The sequence below is a fragment of the Callorhinchus milii genome, unplaced genomic scaffold (assembly GCF_018977255.1).
Source record: "Callorhinchus milii isolate IMCB2004 unplaced genomic scaffold, IMCB_Cmil_1.0 Scaffold19, whole genome shotgun sequence".
Lineage (NCBI taxonomy): Eukaryota > Metazoa > Chordata > Chondrichthyes > Chimaeriformes > Callorhinchidae > Callorhinchus > Callorhinchus milii.
In genome coordinates, this window is record NW_024704760.1 from 6,496,255 (window position 1) to 6,517,780 (window position 21,526).

At 40.0% G+C, this 21,526-nt stretch overlaps 1 protein-coding gene across 1 annotated transcript in view; it reads left to right on the forward strand.

The window, feature by feature from the left end:
• Positions 1-21,526, forward strand: part of LOC103179169 (metabotropic glutamate receptor 4) — a 227,044-nt gene that overhangs the window by 138,762 nt on the left and 66,756 nt on the right. The window contains 2 exon segments of the mRNA XM_007894301.2: positions 972-1,111; positions 6,207-7,142. Of these exon segments, the coding sequence (XP_007892492.2) occupies positions 972-1,111; positions 6,207-7,142 (1,076 nt within the window).

The following is a 21,526-nucleotide window of genomic DNA, read 5'->3' on the forward strand; positions in this document are numbered from 1 at the left end:
AAATGTAACTGGGAATGTCAGATTCATTAATGATATTGCAGTATAATATTCTCATACAGGGATTTGAACGGAGCTGATCAGCAGGTGGATTGACAGTCACTGCCACAAACTGTCAAACGGCAAGTGTTTGAGGATTTGTTCTGCAAAACATCACGACCTGCCCATCATTTAGTTGATTTAATGGTACAATAGCTGAGGATGGCGATCAGATGGGGAGTGAGCAAGAAATAAATCAAATTACGCTCCAGCTAACCGGGCATTCACTTTGGTTTGACGGATTCTATAGCAAGAGGCAACCATTGGCTGACACGTTTCAATAATATGATATAACAATAATATAATCCTTGCATTTGATATAGCGCCTTATCACACCTTCGAGACATCTCAAAGCACTTCACAGAATACACTGTGAAGTCTAGTGACTGTACACTTTGTGGGTGAAACGCGGCAGCCAATTGCGCGCAGTCACATAATGTGATATTGCCTGATTCTCTAGATTTCATGCAAATGTTTTTCACCGACGAGCTTGAATTCATTTTGGTGCATCTTCTCGAGAACTAGTTTTCCGACTCGCTCTGCTATCTATTTTGCAACGGAGTCCGTGAAGGTCTGCATTTAAGGCAGAGTTGCGTAGTGTCACTTTCACAAATCACTGCAATCCATATATCAAGAAGGGTGAAAAAATATCTGTCGAGATCTAAAACTGGCGTAACAGGCTTGATGGGCTGAATGGCCTCCTCCTGTACCGATTTTCCTATCACAATCCATATTGACTACACTTTCGGTCATCTTTCCCCTCCTCACTTCCCTCGACTCCCACCCCCAGCTTGGGTGTCGAGGGCTTTGGGAGTTCCTCACAGCGCTATGTAAATGTAAATTTGTATTGTACATTTGGAAACGTTGGTCACTAACAGTTTGAACTGGTCTTGAAAGGGTCTGAAATATGTCACCACTTGTTTTCTTGCCCGCAGGAAGTGCAGGGAACCCTGTGACATTCAATGAGAACGGAGATGCCCCAGGACGTTATGATATTTACCAGTATCAAGTCAAGGACAACTCTACTCATGCATATACAGTTATCGGAAAATGGGCTGACAAACTCCAATTAGAGGTAAGACGCTGCCTTTTTTTTTCTTTCCTTTATAAAGTGCGCATTCTTAATTCAAGTGTGTGTTGGGCATGTGCCGAATGCGCTTTAAAGGCAGCATTATTAATTACTTTCAAAAACTAATATTAATTTGATCACTCAATCCACGACTGTTTGTGGGACACTGCTGCGCGTAATTGGGTGGTGTGTTTCGCCCACAAAACATACAGTCAATTCACTTTGCAGTATATCCTGTGAAGCTTTTTGAGACATCTCGAAGACGTGATAAGGCGCTATTTCAAATGCAAGGTTTATTATTATTATTGACCGAATTCCATCGACAGTTTCGAACAAATTAATTTGTAACTGATTGCTGAACTTCAAAACCTTATTGGGTGTCTCGTTTCATTTTTTGACAGCTCTCCATTCGGGGGGGCTTAAATCCAATGGTGACATTTTTATCTAAAATGGCACATTTTATTGGGATAAAATTTGAAGCCGTTTGTTTGTGTTTTGCATTGCACTTGGAATAAGAATACCTGCCTTTCAGATTTAAAGGATGCCAGGTTAGGTCATGTGGTTTGCATCCTAATATTCACTATTGTCAGATCCAGCATTATCACCTTTGGGAATGAAGTTTCTCTGGCATTTCTCTTCGATGTGGAATTTTCTCTTCAGGCGGGATGGTGTCTCGGAGCTCTTAACAATGGCAGAGTTTGACCCTGAATGGGGACAGAAAGGGGAGGTGATCATAGGCACGGTCACAGAGAATAGTCGTAAAGTGTGATCTGAAGGCAAGTTCGAGACTTAAACATTGTTTATTGCACTCTGTGCTCTTGATGTAGTACAGTTATGCTCCCATCAAATAACGATTCAGGTAACATTTCATAAGTAAAGAGTCACATAAGAACATAAGAATTAGGAGAAGGACTAGGCCATTCGGCCCCTCTGGGCTGCCCCGCCATTCAATAAGATCATGGTTGATCTATTCTAACTCCACCTACCCGCCTTATCCCCATATCCCTTAATCCCTTTATCCACAAGAAATCTATCAATCTCAGTCTTGAATATGTTCAAGGACTGAGTATCTACAGCCCTTTGGGGTAGAGAATTCCATAAATTCTATAACATAACTAGCCTCTGAGTGAAGAAGTTTTTGCTCACTGCTCACCTCAGTGCAAAAGATCTGACCCCTAATTTTAAGACTGTGATCCCTGGTTATAGTTTCTCCAACCAGGGGAAAAAGTCTCCCACTATCTATTATTATTATTATTGTTATTATTATTATTATTATTATGTCATGCCCCTTAAAGTAAGTAAGTAGAAATTCATATCTGATTTCAGGAGAAATGAGGGAGGATTTTAATTAACGAAGCTTAACAGGTAACTCATCTTGGTCAAGAATGCTATGGTTCTTCTGAATGCCAGGCCCAAAACTCTGGTCCTGTATAAAAAACGCAGGTTAAAAGAAATTGTCCTTCAAGGTCCCACAATGAAAAATAGTCTCTCTGATGTAAGAGCAATCTCTTGAAGGTTTTTCTGTAAACTAAATAAGATCTGCACAATCAATAAAGCGACAGCTAACAGAGGGCAAAGATTATCAAAGCAGCAGATTAACTGGTTAACTTTGGTGAGTGCCATTACTTTAAGAAAAATAATGATTTTCAGAGAATTGTTGGGTTCTCAGTGAAAAGATGTACACTGTTGGCCGACTGAGAATACTTTCAAGAAAACAACAACTTTTATAGTGCCATTCATGTTGAATAACATCTTGGAGCACTGTAAAAAGATTAAACAAACTGAAACTTAATTGGCTCAACTAGATCCTTCTCAGAATAAAATTTGCCACATGCTACAAAATGGCCAACATTAGTAATAATAATATTCCTTGCATTTCATACAGCGCCTTATCACATCTTTTGAGACGTCTCAAAGCGCTTCACAGAATATACTGCAAAATTGATTGACTATATTTTGCGGGCGCATAGTATGTCTTTTCCTGCACGTTACCCATATGTACAGGAAGTATTGCTGATGTTGCTTCTTGCATACTGGACACACACAGACACACACACACCAGAATTAATGACAATGACCACCTGACAATCTGGAAGTTTGTCTGTTGCAAGGTTGTAGTCAAGATCCCTGGTAAGAAATGACTGAAGTTCTAGTTCTAAACCTTGTTCTCTTTCAGCAAAGGCTTGATTGCCTGGTCTTCCGATCCATAAAAGGAAGCTTAGATTTAAGCAGATATGGTCAATGGGAAAAACAATGCAAATCACATCCTGTACTTGTACATGTTGTTACTTGAGATTGCTTCAGTAACAGATGAGGTGGAGAAGAACATGGGTAATTGAATGAAACAGTGCGATGTGACGACACATCACACAAGCATTTGATTTCAAGGGAACTGATGAAACGAAAACAACAGTGCCCTTTGATTGTTTTTAAAAAATCCAGTGCTTCCTGTTCAATAATGCCGTTGACTTGATTCATATTGAATGAAATCAGCCAAACATGTTCTTCCTTCTCCAACCTGCTCAGCTCGATTTAATTTTTCACTTGGAGAGTTCTGGGAATGTGCTAAGTAAGGCGGTAGAGCCAGAGTCAATTGTGGGTTTCAAGAGAGAAGTAGACAGGCACATGAAGGATAGAGGCTTGAAGGTGTATGAGGATAAGATAGGGCAGTGGGATTGAATGAACACCCTATTCTGAGAGCCCTGCAAACTAGGATGGACCGAATAGCCCTCTTCGTTGCGGTAATTTTCTATGACTCTAACATGTCAAGGATTGTCCTATTGCTCTCTAGAGAAGCAGAGAAGACTGGGTACTAAATACTGTGTAGTAAATGAACTTCAATTTCACCAGCTGTTTCATAGAGCTGTGTTGTAATGAGTTTTGTAACCGGAACGATTTTATATTAGATCACGCACTCTTCAAAAGTCAATTACACTGAATACATCTTGACCTATTTGTTGATGTTAATTATTATTGATTTCTGTATAAAGTCCTCATTTGCTGGTTACCTCTTGCTGCATTGATGGAAAAGAATCTTGCCTTCTGACAGATGACCAAATTAATCCAAATTTCACCATGGATTAAATGCAAATATTTGTTAGTCGATTGGCGGATTACTTTTCTGGGGTTAATAATTCCTTTAAAAAATAAAAACAAAATAATAAATTGGTCGCTCAATCCACGACTGTTTTTGGGACACTGCTGTGCGCAATTGGCTACCATGTTTCCCCCACAAAATATATAGTCAATTCACTTTCCAGTATATTCTGTGAAGTGCTTTGAGACGTCTCGAAGACCTGATGAGGCGCTATATCAAATGCAAGGATTATTATTATTATACTCCGCAGTTTAGAGAGCGACTAGACTTGGGCCAGAGTGAATATTTTCTCACAATCTGTCCAGAAACCTATAGATGCAGAATCGAGTGAATCATTCAAGAAAGCGATGGATACTTACTTGGGAATTGGAAATAGTGAATGATATGTTGAGAAGGCAGTCAAGTGGGATTAGGAGAGCTGGAAATGTGTAGAGATGTGGCAATGTTTTTCTCCAATTCCTGTGTTAAAATGATCTGCACCCACAATTCTTCATCCTCTCCATTGCCCCCTCTTTCAGCTGTGCAACTACTTTAGAATATTTTGCATTGTTCTGCCAAAACGGGCAATGCATCTGTTTTAAAAAAAATAACGATAGACTTGAGAGGGTACTCTGAAAATGTTGACATTTGGTTTATTAATCTTTGTTAGCATTGCTATCCGGACACTTGTAAGTTCACTGTCCTTACCTCCTACCAGACCACTGTGTGACAGATCTGATCAGGAAGCTATCGCAAGTTACATTGTCTCAGAGTCTGCCTACAAACTGAGATTATTCTGCCAACAACGATGCAAACCACTCACACCAAATTGGAAGAAATTCCACCTTGGTCTACATTTACTCTGTGTGCGCAGCATTTCACACACTCTCTTGCTTCTTTCATCAAGTCTGCAAAACCCTGGTAGACCCCAGCTGGAGTATTGTGTTCAGTTCTGGGCACCACAATTTAGGAAAGATGTCAAGGCATTGGAGAAGATGTAAAGGAGATTTACCAGGATGGTACCAGGAATGAGCGATTTCAGTTATCAGGAGAGGCGAGAGAAACTAGGATTATTCTCCTTGGAGCAGAGAAGGTTAAAAGGAGACTTAATAGAAGTTTTCAAAATTATGAGGGAATTCAATAAGGTGAACAAGGAGAAACTATTCCCACTGGCGGGTGGGTCGGTAACCCGAGGACACCGATTTAAAATAGCTGTTAAAAGAAACAGAGGGGAGTTGAGGAGAAATTTTTTCACACAGCGAGTCGTTCGTATCTGGAATGCATTGATTGAAAAGGTGGCGGAAGCTGATTTGATAACAACTTTTAAGAGAGAAGAGGATAATTATTTGGGGAGGTCAAGATTGCAGGGCTATGGGGAGAGAGTGGGGGAGTGGGATAGATTTGGATAGCTCTTTCAAAGAGCTGGCACAGATATGATGGGCCGAATGGCCTCCTTCTGTATAATTCTATGAAGTCCCATCTAAATCCGTGCCTTCACGGTCAGAAAAACAAAATTGGTTGTTTTAATTGCAGTCTATCAAAGAAAACAATAAAGGCATTTAATAGCCTTTTTTTTCTATTTATGTGCCCCTAAAATCACTGTTCAAACTGAGAAATGGTTTGGAAGGTTTGAATCTGCATTTGTTTTATACTTGAGAAGTTCAAATACTTTCATGTCTGATCTCTTCTCCGTTACTAGTGGAGTGCTATAGCTTAGTAGTTAGAGCACTCGCCTTGCAAACGAGAGACCTGGGTTCAGGCAAAATGTTGGGCACTATTTTCCTTACTCCATGCGGTGTCTGAACGATGTAATCAGGTGATATATCAAATGCAAGGATTATTATCTTATTATTAGTTATACAGTGCCTTTCACGTGGGGAAGTATCTCAAATCGTTTGCATTTGAAAACACATGTGCCTTGCGGGTTGACACTTGGCAGAATGTGTTACCTGCAGCTTCTCCTCTGTCTGTGGTTCTGAACCTATCTCTGGTTACAACAATCTCCCCTTTTTTGATTGCTCGCAGATTCCGTCAATGAAATGGCCAGGAGGAGTCTGGAAGGTCCCGCCGTCCATTTGCAGCCTGCCCTGCAAACCGGGGGAAAGGAAAAAGATAATCAAAGGCATCCCGTGCTGCTGGACCTGTGAACTGTGCAGCGGGTACCAATACCAGGTGGATAAATTCAACTGCAAGGTCTGTAACTTTGACATGCGTCCCAATGAGAACCACACAGGCTGCCGCTCCATCCCCATCGTCAAGCTGGAGTGGTATTCCCCCTGGGCCGTTGCACCCGTGTTCTTTGCAATCATCGGTATCATTGCCACACTATTTGTTGTGATAACCTTCATACGTTACAACGATACACCCATAGTGAAAGCGTCCGGACGCGAATTGAGCTACGTGCTGCTGACGGGGATTTTTCTCTGCTACGCCATTACCTTCCTGATGATAGCGGAGCCCGATGTTGCCATTTGCTCCATGCGTCGCATTTTCCTGGGGCTGGGCATGAGTTTCAGCTACGCAGCCCTGCTCACCAAGACCAACAGGATATATCGGATATTCGAGCAGGGGAAGAAGACAGTCAGTACTCCCAAGTTGATCAGCCCTGCCTCTCAGCTGGTGATAACTTTTAGTCTCATCTCTTTGCAACTGACGGGCGTCTGCATTTGGTTCATTGCCGACCCGCCGCACTTCTACATAGACTATGACGACCAAAAGACTGCCAACCCCGAGCTGGCCCGAGGAGTTCTCAAATGCGACATTTCTGACCTGTCCCTCATCTGCTTACTTGGATATAGCATGCTCCTAATGGTGACATGTACCGTGTATGCCATCAAAACCAGAGGCGTTCCAGAGACATTCAATGAGGCCAAACCTATTGGATTTACCATGTACACCACCTGCATTGTCTGGTTAGCTTTCATTCCAATCTTTTTCGGAACGGCACAGTCTGCAGAGAAAGTAAGTGCTAATTATCGCCTTCCAACGATTTTACGTTTTATTGTTTGATTCCCGCAAACAGAATCTGAAAATATCAGGTCACTGATGAGGGTTGATGGCCTTCTACCCAGTCTTAGATAAAATGAAACGCTGATTAAAAAGTCATTATCCTTCACTTTATGCGGCCCTGAATCAGGCTGGATTAAAAAGACTCGAGAGTTCTGCTCGATTACTACCAGCCTGTTGTTCCTCAGTGGTTTTAAGACCAGCCCATCAAATGATTATGATCATTATGTCACCGTGTGTTCTACTTTGATGTGTTGCAATTGGTGCATTGAATTAAGAAAAACAATTTTGGAGTCGTTATTCAGCAGGTTAGGACACGCGTGCTAATAGCCCCCACTATTTACCATCTTTGACAGGACTTGCACACCCTAGGGGTCTCAGGTCATTAGTACTCATTAATAATAAGTTTATTGCTAACAATTAAAAGATGATGCATGTACTGCTGGTATTCTTTCCTCTTTTAGTTACAAACGGCCCATTGATTTTTGAAATAGATTGCTGTTGACTAGCGTAGAGCATGAGTACAGCCCTGCTATAGTTCTCATTCAAATTGGCCCTTTCTTAGGAATGGAGCAAATTAATAATCTTCCTCTGGAACAAGATTGGTAGAGGAGAGTCGAGACTAGACATGACACTAATGTCGGCAGAGAGCAGACACAATATTCACCTGGCTTATTATTGAAAAGGAATGAGCTGAGTGTCTGAATTGATACAGGGACCTGCATTAGTTTTCATCTTGATACGTTTCACATCTAGTTAGATTGAGGACATAATGGGAAATAGTTTCAATGTTCGGGTTTGTTTGCCGACAAGTGCACAGTGACTTTGAGATGTTTTGAGGTATTGAGGCCTCCTTTGAATCCAGCTGGGTGTACAGGCCTAAGATTAATAGAGATGAGATTTAATCACACAATGTGCACACGTGCAAGCAACTGGAGTTTTTTTGCTGGTAGTTTGAAGGTAACTGTTTAGACGTTTGTACAATGTAGGGTTAAATTCAGAGAGAGCAAGGGAGAGGGAGAGAGTGCAGAGGAACAGAAAGGTGGAAAGATAGAGAGGTGCAGGGAGAAAGAAACTCGGAGAAAGAGCAAGGCAAGGAGAGGGGATGAGAGGGAGAGAGAGAGGGTCAGAAAGTGTCAAAGAAAGAAAGAAAGAAAGTAAGCAAGAAGCAAGCAAGCCCTGGTATAGTGTGGCAGTATAACGCCTCATGGGAACAATTTTGTAGTTATCTCTGTAGCCAATTTGTACACATATGATGTTCAATTATCTGCACTGTTTGCTTAACCACAACAGGGCCAATCCCAATTATTTTGGATAACCAGCTCTCTGCTGCAATGCTTGTTCCTTCCCATGGATGTTATACCTCCTGCGAGTGGCATGATCACATCTCTCTCCAATTAGTGGAAATATTTATCCTTTGAGAATCGATCAGGAGCGATTGTTGAGAGTGGGAACATGTCAAACCCACATCTCGAAACATTAGCTTAATGAGCATTCACATTATCTCTCCCTAGCCCTGAAACAAATGATAAGGGGGTACAGTGGACCATCGAAGCCTGATTTTGTAGTTTCATTACCTAATTAATATTTAGTATACTGTTATGAGCAAAATGCATTTTGACATCTCTTGAGACAGGATTAGTATCACACTTACAGCTAACTGCAATTCACTTCCTCCTTCCTTGCTTGTGAGTTATCAAGCCAACACCCCTGGTGGGATATAAATTTCACTGCAAATGTCACCTCCACTTAAACAGCTTCCCTGTAATTTTAACCCTAACGTACAAAAATAAATATTGCAGGTGTATGCACGTCGTGAACGTACGCACAGTTTAAGAGGACATGGTTACAGTCTGTGTCTGCTAAAGTTAAGCATTGTCTCGGGATCATTCACTTCAAACATCCCAGTAATAATGATATTGCGCCTTACCTTGTCTCAAAGCGCTTCACAGAACATACTGTGCATTTTGTGGGTGAAACGCCAAAAGACACTTAAGTGCTCATACACCAAAGGGAGGGGGTTAGGCGACCATATGTGCGGTTGAAGAGGTAGGTCTTAAGGTAGCATTTTAAAGTTGAATAAGGGGCAGTGGACAAGATGGAGGGTTTGAGGTATGGAGTTCCAGAGATTAGGGACATAGTGGATTGGGAGTTTTATACTATTTTGCAGCAGTTCCAAACCTTTTATCGGTTCACCCACAACCTAATATTGACTTGATGGTCGAAACTCTGCAAGAAGCCATGTTAATTTGCTGGCCATTCTCATTGTATGCAGCTCTTTGGCGTTATCTGTAATGAACACTAATGTGAGGTGTTTCTTCGCTGACTATATGGTACTTGGTTTGTTCACTTCAATGGCATCACCCGAAATGCTTGCAGTGCAGAAGCAGGCAGATAAACATTATGACTTTCTTCAGACTGAATAAAATAGGCTTTCACATCTGCAATGAGCAATGATAAGTCATCCCCCATCACCCCCACCCTCCCCAGAGTGTGCTGTAGTGCTTCAAGACAAAGTACATTAAATTTACACCTTATTGTTGGATGGCACCTCCTACTCTGCAGTCCATCAGACACAGCAGGTCCCATAAATCTCTGCCGAGTGCCTGTAATAAATACTCGCCGATGCTGCCTCTGTCACATTTGTCGTTTCAAATTACCCGCCTTTCGTTTGCATTGTGGCATAACCTTTTTATCCACCAGTTATCTCTCTGTCAGCCGAGAATGGTTCATTTTTGTCTTGGTTTCTGTGCACAACAGACACGCCAGTGGGTGGCGAGGGGTGGCAGTGGATGCTTTGGACATTGACCTTTTTCTCTCTGTCTGATCCTTTGTGGTGATAGACGTTCTGTGGACACAGCCTCGATCTGAGGTTGAAATCTTATCATTCTTAGCGAACGAGAGCTCACCTTTGTATAATGGGCGATTGGGTGCCTGGAAACCTGGACCTTAAGAGAATGCAACAAGAGATTTCACGTCTTCAGGCTCACCGGGGATGGAGACAGTTGGCGAGGGAGGGGGTGGTGGTGTGGGGGAGGGGTGGAAAGACGCAGAGTTAAGATAAAGAGGCATTTATTTTCAAACTACACGCAATATTATTATTATTATTAATTTTCTTTCTTGACCCAGACATTTATCTGCTTCACCTGGGAAAGAAGAAAGATTTATTAATTTCACCCGCCAGAGAGACAGGAGGAGAAAAAGAGTGCTTAGTTTACTTGCTTGGGGAAGAGAGATTCACACGATCTGGCTGGTTGGGAATTGAGTTAGATTTACCTATACATTTACATTTTCATATCTTTTCTCTCCCTAATCAATAGAGCTGCTTGGAGAGCAGAAAGATAGGATGATTTTATGTGGTTGGGGACAGAGAAAAAAATCTATTCATTGTCCTGTGTAAGGGATGAAAGAAAGATTTACTGTATTTTATCTAGTTAAGGGACAAGAAGATTTATTCTACCTGACTGAATGGCAGGTAGACCGTTCTTCATATTAGATGATTGGGGACTTATGGACATTTATTTCACCTGATGGATGGATACTTTCATTATATTGGAGTGGGTGACACATTTACCTACTTTTGCCCAGTGAAATTTATTTTATACTAGCTCCTTGAGGGGAACATGGGAACCATTAGCCAGTAACTAACATTGATAGAACTATGAAACTAATTCCTATCATATCAACCTACTTATTCCTACTTACTGTACTTTCCTACATGGAAGGAACTAAATTGCCTTTTGTTGTTGATGTAACTTGTTGATGTCGTTAATATTATACTGATAAAAGAATACTAGTTCTCCTGATTGCTAAATCAGTGAATGATTCCAAGGCATGTGAGATGAATACATTGACCACTCTGCATGGAAAGAACTCTCAAGGCATATTAGCAATATAGTAATAATTAATAATCATCCTTGCATGCGATATAGCACCTTTCACGTCGAGAGGATGTCTCAAAGCTCTTCACAGGATTTACTGCAATGTGCAGACTGTGTATTTTGTAGGTGAATGTGGCAACCAATCTGCACACAGAAAAGTCTCACAGACAACCATGGGGTGAATGACAAACTTTATCCGATGGATTGTTGGACCCTTATCTTTTCGAGTATTGCCACATCTTTAACAACCTCCTGAACAAGCTTCTTGCTTATTCGGGAATTTACTTCAGAAACAATTCTGCATCCAGAACATTAGATGTTCTTTGTTGGCCTCCTTTTGTGCTGAAAATGTTCCAAATCCATGGAGTAAAGCCCTGGTGTAATGAAGACCTAGGACATTGTGTTATTCCTCCTGGAATCTTGTGCGCGAAAATTGGATCAGCTGGCGACAGAACTACAGGTTTCAGCCGTAACACTTTTGGCATTGATAAAGTCATTGAACTGAAAATCTTACTGATTCGCAGAAGATTTGTTGCTTACTGTCGGAGTCTGAGAAGCAAGTTGATATAGTGAAGTAGTTTCTGCTGCTCTCAGGATAGAGCAAGAGATGCAAAGAGGTCAAAGAGAATAGTCTCCTGGGTTTCACACAATTCTGTATTCATTACATTTTGCAATAGAATTGATCCTCATATTTTGTGAACCAGAGGCTGATTGAAACTCTTCCCTGTTAAGGATTAATTCATCAGCTTCAGAGAAAGCCTCTGACCAGATTCTGGTGGTAGAGACAGATGTCCTCTCTCCAAAGCAAGCACCTTGAGCAACATTGATCAATTGCTTAACTTCTCGGGATTACAGAACACATCTTCACTGGAGAATATATTTTCTGACCCTGTTCGTTTTTTTTTAAAACGGGGAACGTGTTGCGAATAAAAATGATTTAAGTTGTAGCACATCAAAGATTGACGCCAACATGTCAATATGATAAATTGGCAAGGTCGTTCAGCAAAACTTTTATAACACTGTATCATCAACAGCGCCCTAGCTGATTCAGCTATCAATTCATTAGAATGTGTCTGACATATGTGCACAAAGTGATGTTGTAACAAATCTCCTGGTCTCTGCTTTTTTTCCGCCTGACAATTTTGCTCATTAGTCATGTAGCTTTTTTAATTACATTATGGACTGAGACATCTTTGGTGACAGAGCAGCTCAATAATCTTCCAATGCCTGAGTGGGAGGTGGAATTCAGTGGGGAAAGAGAGACATTTCATTTCATAAGTTGTCTCTACCTTGCTTACCCAGGAGCTTACTTCCTTGGGGCTGATCAGAGACATTGCAGTGTAGAAGGAGGCCCTTTGGCTGATGCTGGCTCATCCACTGGGAATATCAGCACTGACTCTGCACTTTTCCTTTACCTTTGTATGGTGCTTTGCTACAAATTCTTTCCCAATTCCCTTATACAAATTGTTATGGTCTCACTTTTAATGTCCACTTGTGGCAAATATGGACAGGATATCTATGGTGTGAAGCTGGTGGATTGTAACACATGAGAACAGCGAGTGTTGGAGAGCACCACTTAATATTGGTGAAGGTGGAACAAGTTGCCCTGCAATGGCGGAATCATCAATAACATACGTATCACCGGATTCTCCAATATTAAGTCTAGTTATAGTACTTATGGTCACCAAGCTTCCCTCCTCCCTTTTCCCTACACTCCGCATCAAACACTATCATTGTGAAGCACCCCAAGACAATATCCTTTGCAAAGGGCCCTGTTAAAATGCAAGTTGTTCTTTTGTTGTTGTTGTAACATGGCTGTCAAGCACTCTGAGACGCTACGCTGCGTGGAAGGTGCTTTATAAGTGCAAGTTGTTGTTGATGTTGTTGTTGCTGTCCATTGCAATGGATGCAGTGAACAATGGTGTGAGTAAAATGCATACCATTACATACAATCAATATTTTTTTTTCCGAAACCGAGACTCAGGGTTGAAAATGATCACTGCTGATATTTATCACATCGCACACTTAATTTTTCAGCCTTCAGTATTTCTGTTTTTGTTTCTGTTTCTGTTATTTACTTGAATGTCACACTACTGACCTTTTTGAGATGCAAACATTTGTACTTTGGGTAAAACAGCAAAGCTGAAGTTGTTGAGTAATAATTTTAAATCGGTTTTACAAATATCCATAGCAACATTTCTCAGAGAGCCTTAATATTCATGTTATGACACAGAAAATGTTTTCTCACTCCAGGGTTGGTAAGATTACTCAATTTGCATAATACTCTTAAATCCTCATTTATTACAGAAACTGTTATTCAAAGTCATTGAGCTGAATCTAATGTACCAGATCATCATGATCTCACTAGAGGAATTTAGTGTTTTGCTTTGCTGGGATATACTAAAATTTGTGGCGCCTCATAGTAAGGGAGTGACAATCAAGCAATCAATCAATCAATCAATCAATCAAGGTTTTTAAGCAAACAATTTCACCCTCTTACAAAAACTGACCTCACAATCCTCTCCCCCCACCCCACCCCACACACCACCCACATACACACACACACACACACAATCCCCGCTGTAGCCCCAAAGAGAGAGAGAAAACTGGGAGCTCAGTCATAACAGCAAACTTTCCATTTAATGCAGCGCCTTATCATGTCATTGTAATACCTCAAACATTTTCACATGATTTATTATAAAGTGTAGTGACTGCATTAAGCGCTCTAAGGTTGTACCCTGCGTGGAGGTGCTATATAAGTGCAAGTTGTTGTTGTGGTATTTGTAGTTGAACAGGCCAGCGAATTTATACACAGTAATCTCTCACAAACAGCCGAGAAGTTAATCTAGAGGATTTTAAACCAGGAAAACTCCTTTCAAACAGTGATTGAAATCTTTAATGCCCACTTGAATACGTAGACAGAACCTCCGACAATTCAGCTCTCCCCCATCCCCTACCAGTACTACATTCAAGTGTTCACTTACACTGAGTTAATAGTCCTGGCGAGGGACTTGAACCCACATCCTTAAGACTCAGAAGTAATCAGGCCACCCATTGAGTCAGGCTAACACCTGATGATGGTTGCAGCTGCAACCAGAAGGATTGATTGCAAAATTCTTCACTTGATACAAAAATGCACATTATTTCAAACAATGTCTTCAAAAAATCATTGAAAGATACTCAGCAATTTATATATTTTTGAAGACATTGTTGATGTTGGAGGTTGATCTTGGATGCACAACACAACCAAACCACAAGTGGCAGAACTAAATGCACAAGACATGAAATGTCACAGCTATTGAACATTGTTCTCCAAATCTATTTCATTCATTACACAGGGTTTGATCTCTAAACTTGTTCTCTATTGGAATTCCCCCATTTTATTTGTGCGTCAGAAAATTCGCTACACGTGACGGGTGAACGAAATTTCAGCCCTGCGATAGCAGACTACAAATAACTCTCCATTCTTGATATACGTTTGTATTGCAAAAGCTGCAGATAAAGTAATACATGGATAATGAGTTGGATTGGATTTCTTCATCAAAAGATCAAGTGTTCAAACAATACACAACTGTTAAGCTAGGATATGTTTGTGTTGTAATCTACCTTGCTTTATTGATTTTCCCAGAGTATTGATCAAGGCACTGTGTGAATATTTGGGTCTGGATTATCAATGGACTAGTTGGTCCATTCTCTGAAGACTTTATTGCACAGTAAAGTACAATTCACATCTATACGGCACCTTTCACATCGAGAGGACTCTCCAAAGCACATTCATAGGGCTGGATGGGCACACGAGCTGGAGGTGGGAGCTCCGTGGGGCTGGGAAAGGGGAAGCACAGTCAAAGAGGAATATTTTGAGACAGTTTTGTTTATAAGAAAAATAGATGTCTTTTTTTGGTCTGCTATGCAATATCTACTCTGGTGTGAAGAAGAAACAAATGTTATTCGCAAATGTGGATCAAAAGACATGACAATTACATTTTTCTGAGTGCTTTGCCTAGAGCTATACAATAATACAAAACAATGTACGAGTGATATCATATTTGTACTTTATATTATTTTTGATAGGGCAATCTTCGTTACTATACAACCTTATTCCCTTCTCACAAAGTTAGACAGTTGGACAGGTGAAGTTACACAATGTTAACATAGGTGAATGTCACTGCTGATGACTGTATTTACCAGGGTACTGAACTCAATTCTTAACAATTTATCGAAGTCTCATTATCGGCGATAAATTATTATACATTATTATACATTAATAGAAACTATTCACAATTCTGCAGTCTTCATGATACCAAACTCTGTGCTCTCCCCGGTGTCATTGATTGTAAGCCTTTAGGATATCTCAGGTTGAAAACTCCAGCTATCAATGGTCTAAGCTAACAGTTTGAAGTAAGACATGTATTGGGTATAGTGTCTTAGCATATGACAACAGTTCGATGACATGGATTACCTTTTATTGATAACGGAAATGGTACAAAGATTACTGACCATTAATTAGTTGACGGTAATGTGCTGATGCTCAATGCAATACCCTCATGACCATTATGATTGGTGATTGTCTGCCTGTAAGCATACATTTTGCTGTTAAGTTGATGTTGAGCATGGAATAACATTACTGGTTATCTTAATACCATTGTCAATAATCTATGTAAATTGTTCCATTTAATGCCCATTTGTTCAGTTGCTGTATTTTTCTTAATTTGTGTACAATACATCCTGAATTGCCAAATCACAACAAATGCGAATACTAATGGCAACGTGTGTGTTTTGGGAGGTGTTTGCCCTAAAAGCACTGACTCTTAGGGGCAGAAACTGCACCCAGGTCTAGATTTATTAGATTAAAGAAGCATTTCAGAATTTAACGAATCCTTAAATACATTCATTAGTTTTGAAGCCAGATTCTTGCTACAAATTTCTTTTGGGAATTACAGAAAGCTGGCTTCAAAGTTCAAACTGAATTCAACAATCTGCCAAATTCTGCATGCTCCGAAATACTATGTTAATAGAGTATATCTAGTCCCAGGTGGAATTTGACTCCTTTTCGTAGTGTAGTTACATTGGCTGCCCTCAGGTAGCTCCCTCTTTCTCTGCGTGAACCTGGACTGCGAGTCTCAACAACCTGTTATCAATCCATCTCCATTTTCCAGCAGAGATTATTAGAAAGTAGTGTTAGATAGTTTCCATTAGCTCAACTAAATTTAGAAGCTCCAAGCTGAGAAGCTGAAACTAGTTTCTTTGTTTCATCCCCCCCTTATTCTCTATTCCTGCAGGGGAGTTACTACAGACTGCAGTAATTAGAAAAAAAACACATTAATGTCAGTTTCTAGCTGGAGACCACATGTGTAATTGCTCTATCTTTGGTGCAATCGGTTGACCAATAAGTACAATAAGTTTGTACAAGCAAACTGTGATTGCACGGTAGATTTGTTATGTTGAGGGTACGGTAATGGAATTTCTGGGAGTAATAATCCCTTCAAAAAAAAAAAAAATTTAGTCACTCAGTCTACAACTGTTTGTGGGACACTGATGTGTGCAATTGGCTGCTGCATTTCGCCTATAGAATACAATCAATTCACTTCACAGTACATTCTGTGAAGCGCTTCAAGTCGTCTCAAAGATGTGATTTAAGGCCCTTATCAATTGCAAGGATTATTATTATCAACGTAATAGATGAGAAAGAGAGACGGCTGGCAATTAAAGACCAAAGATTTCAGTTGGACTTCTTTAAATTCAAATAAAATATTAATAAAATGCTGTCATATTCCCTCCTTGCTGCTACTTTTGAATTCTGGTACAAGTTTAGGATTACATTTTTCACAAACAGCAATGATGTGAGTGACCAATTTTATTTGGGCGATTGTCGGTCAGGACATCGGGGGAAACTCTCTTCTCTTTTCAAGCAGCCCCGAGGGATGTTTAAGGTCCACTGGAACATACGGACGGGATCTCAGTTTAATGCCGGGTTGGGATATATGACCAGTCATTGAATGTTCACATTGTTTTAGAGGACAAACAAAGTTGGTTGAATTGGGTTAGGAGTTGAACCAACTGCAGTGTGAAAAGCATTAGAACTCAGGGCTTGCCGAGCAAATGTGAGATCTTTGCTTCCCTCTCAGAGCCTAGTCACCAATGGAGGCAAAATGCTACAGACCCTGTGGTTAGGTTTGAGATTAAGGGATACGAGGCAAGGGTGGCTAATTGGGCTTGAGGTACGGATCGGCCACGATCTTATGAATATAGCATCATCAGTGTTATGACTCTCCAGATCATCTATGACACAGCAGCAGTTGATTCACAAAGGCCTGGGGAATGGGAGCATGACACTGCCACTCATGTGGATTATCGGTTATTTCTTCCCTGAGGCAAAATATTTCAACTGCAAGACACTCCAGTTGGAGGGCGAACTGAGAAGTAACACATTGCAATTCAGGCTGGTAGATTTGAGAGACAGGAAACCACGGGACTGTGACAGATGTTCATCTGTTTAGCAAGTTGCTGGATGGTATTTCGTTAAGTTGGTGAGATGCACATTGTGATCAAAAGAAAGTTGCGCACTCAAAGTTACATCGATGAGAATTCCATACAGGTTTCTAAAATATATGCAGATATAATAAGAATTATAACCTTGCATTTGGTATAGCACCTTTCATGTTAGGAGGATGTTCCTAGCACTTCACGGGATATATTGTAAAGTGGAGTGACTGTTTTTTGTGGGTGAATGCGGCCCAATTTGCATCCACAAACAGCCATGGAATGACCAATTTTATTTTATTTTATTTCAAATGGTGGGGTGGGGGGATGGGATTTTTTCTAACCGAGTTAAAAAATAATGTATGTGATGTTATAATTAACATACCATGTGCTGTAATTTTCCTCCATAGTTTAAATCGTATCACTTTTCAAGCCAGACAGTGCTCGCAATGGTAAGCTATATGGTTTTAGCTGATTAATTCTCCAGCAGTTACCCCAACATACACAGAAGACCCCAAAGCTACTCTTAGTCTGGTTTGCTCTGGTGTGGAGTGCTATATAAGTCCAAGTTGTTGTTGTTAATAGTTTGGCTTGGATATGTTTAAGCATGGTGATGGGTTTCTGTATATCGACAGACACCTACCTTGAAACAAAAAAGTTTTAAGGGAAGGAAAATAAATGATCACTTTATAAAGATTGCTTATCGAAAATGACAACTGTCTTAAACATAGGTTATTCCACAATGAGGTATTTTCAGGCAGATTCCGGTGTTTTTCATTATATTGGAAAAAACTGACCAACCAGAAAGCAAAAACAAATGTCTGTGTAGAATAGATTTCAGTGGTTGGTAACAAAAATGATTTGGAATGATGCATGAAGTCTCAGAGCTTGTTTTTCCCATAGTTTTCCCATATAGATGAGTCAATATTCTCTTATTTAACCTACCAGCAGAGCAGCAATGTTGATATCGGCACACTCTACATTATTGAGATGAATCTCAAACGAATGGAAATAACATTGTAAAGGCCACTGCAGCTATGAAAAGCCATTTAACTATCAATGGTACATACGCAGAATGTGACAAAATATAAGCAAACCCTACCCGGCTACAATTTAAATGGAAATCTTTGGACTGAATGCTTCCTGTCGTTTGATACACGCCTGTTGATTTCTGATCGATTTATTGTTTAGCATTTTGAAATTTGCATGTTAACTCCATTTGTTGAAGATTTGAGAGCTGTAAATAAAATGAAACCCCCCCCGCAATATTTAAATGCTTCAATTTTAGCGAGCCTATAATTGTAAGTGTTACACTTAAACCGCTAAACAAGCAATAACTTGCTCATTTGCCTAAATCAAAGTCAATAGTGTTTGCATATATTTGCAATGCAAATATAAAATCTTCATTGGACAACCAGAACAACTTGTGATTATACAGCAGCCCTCAGGTGGAATAGCTTCTTGGAGTGCTGGGCAGAATACCTTCTATCAAGATATACAAGATATACACTGATGATTAATTGAATCATTTCCATACATTCTACACTGGCCATTTTGTCAACCAAAGTTAGGAATGAAGCCATCCCCATTATTGTCAATTGTCATGGTGTCCAGTGCAATTTGATAATAATTTGGGATATAATAATAATAAATAATCCTTGCATTTGATATAACTCTGCATCACGTCTTTGAGATCTCAAAGCGCTTCACAGAATACACTGTAAAGTGAATTGACTGTATATTTTGGGGGAGAAAATATAGCCTGGCTCAATTGGTAGCATTCTCACACCCTTCCCACCGGAACAGAAGGTTGTGAGTTCACTACTGTCCAGAGTTGGGGGAGTGTGTCATCGTCAGAGGTGCCGTCCTTTGAGCAAAGTGTCAAACCAAGGTCTCGTTAGTCCATGGCACTGTGAAAAGTGAAGCAAATTTCTCCTGGTATTCCTGGCCAACAATCTTCTAGATTTAAACAAATGCTCATTCACTTCATGGCCATTTGTGAGATAGATGCTGTGCTTAGCAGAAAAGCACTTTGGGATACTTCAACATGATTAGCACTATATAAAAATTCAAATATTGTTATAATAAATGCGTTAAATTCCACATTCAAATAAGTTACTAGCTGTCTGTGGATTATAATAATAATAGTAATAATAATCCTTGCATTTGATATAGCACCTTATTATGTCGTTGAGATGTCTCAAAGCACTTCACAGAATATACTGTAAAGTGAATTGACTGTATATATTTTGAATTGACGTGGGGTTGCAGGTGTGTGTATGTAACAGTAGTGAGCCAATTCCATATAAGATATGGTCTGCCAGAAAGGATTGCTTGAATACATATCAGTCTAAATATATAAATTCTTATTGCTTGAACACATATCAATTAAATGTATAAATCCTGTCATTTTCCTGCAAAAAGACACTTCAATCTAAAATTTCATTTGATTATAACAGTTAAGGAAATTCTCCAGGGAAATCAGTTGGCTGGTTGTTTCAAACTGTGCTGTGTTATATAAAAAGAAATCAAGGAAACATGGAACACTATCAATCCGTGCACGTAAGCAGTGTCGACCTGTGAAGTAACCCCCATATATTTTCGTCGACTGCGTTTGCAATCTTTCATGTTGCGTCTTCTTTATCTGTCTGATCACTGAACGTTACTACATGAATCATATTACCTATGGATGTTTCTTTAAGAAGCAGTATGGTTTTATTTACTGTCAAGTGTTTATGCTGTTTCTGCCTCCTGCTTATGTATCTTTCAAGGTGGATGGCCTTGCAAAGTGACTTGCGGAATACATAGCGTTATGTATCTCAGACGTGCAGGATACCTGACAGATAGGTTTGTAGCTCAACTGAGATAAACAATGATAAGTGATAATCCTTACATTTGTTATAGCGCTCTTCACATCGAGAGGACATCCCAAAGCCCTTCACAGGATTTGCAGTGTATTTGGAGACGAGTGTGGCAGCCTATTTGTGCACAGCAAGGTGCCACAAACAATTGAGGGTTGGGACTTAATGATACACAGCAACTTGCATTTATACAGCAGTCTTCACACAGGATAATGTCTCGGAGCATTTCACAAGACAGGGTTGAATGCCAAGGGAGGGGGAGGGAGGGGCAAGTGAGTGTAAGTGTGGTTCAAGAATTAAATTTTTAAGTGAGAAGATGAAGTAAAGCATGCAGGTTTTTTTGTTCATTTATTTAACAGAATACCTTGTGTTAAAGATATTCTGTTCTTTGAAAGAAACTGCAAAATAATATGTGATTCTTTGTATGTTGGAACACATAATGTGGCTTCCACTTACAAGGAAAATGACTGAAATGGTTTGGGATTTAGTGTAAAATGAGAGCTATTTTCTACTGTTTCCTGGCAATAGTGTAAAGGTAATTAAGGCAGCTGGCTTTAAAATTTGGTTTAAAATAATAATAATCCTTGCATTTGATATAGCGTCTTATCACATCGTTGAGACATCTCAAAGCACTTCACAGGATATATTGGAAAGTGGATTGACTGTGTATTTTGTTGGCGAGATGCGGCAGCCAGTTGCGGACAGTAATATCCCACATACAGCCATGGACTGAGTGAGGAATTTTATTTTGGAGGATTGTTGGCCAGGACACTGGGAGAAACTCCCTTCTCTTTTCAAATAGTGCCATGGTATCTCCAACATCCACCTGAACAGGCAGATGGGGTCTTGGTTTGGCATATAAATGTAAACTGCTTTGTGAATTGTATGGAATTATTTACATGTGAACAAAAAAAGAAATGTATGTGGAGAATGGATGATATAAATGATCACACCTTAATGGAAATGGAATGTGTGAGACCAGTTACCAAAAGGTCAGTTTGTGAAGCTAATGCAAGAATTGGCAATGTGTTAAAACAGATTAATATTTGATCTCATATTTAATCTGATACTTAATACTGAGTTAAGATGTGTGACGAGGAGAGATAGGGGAACGATT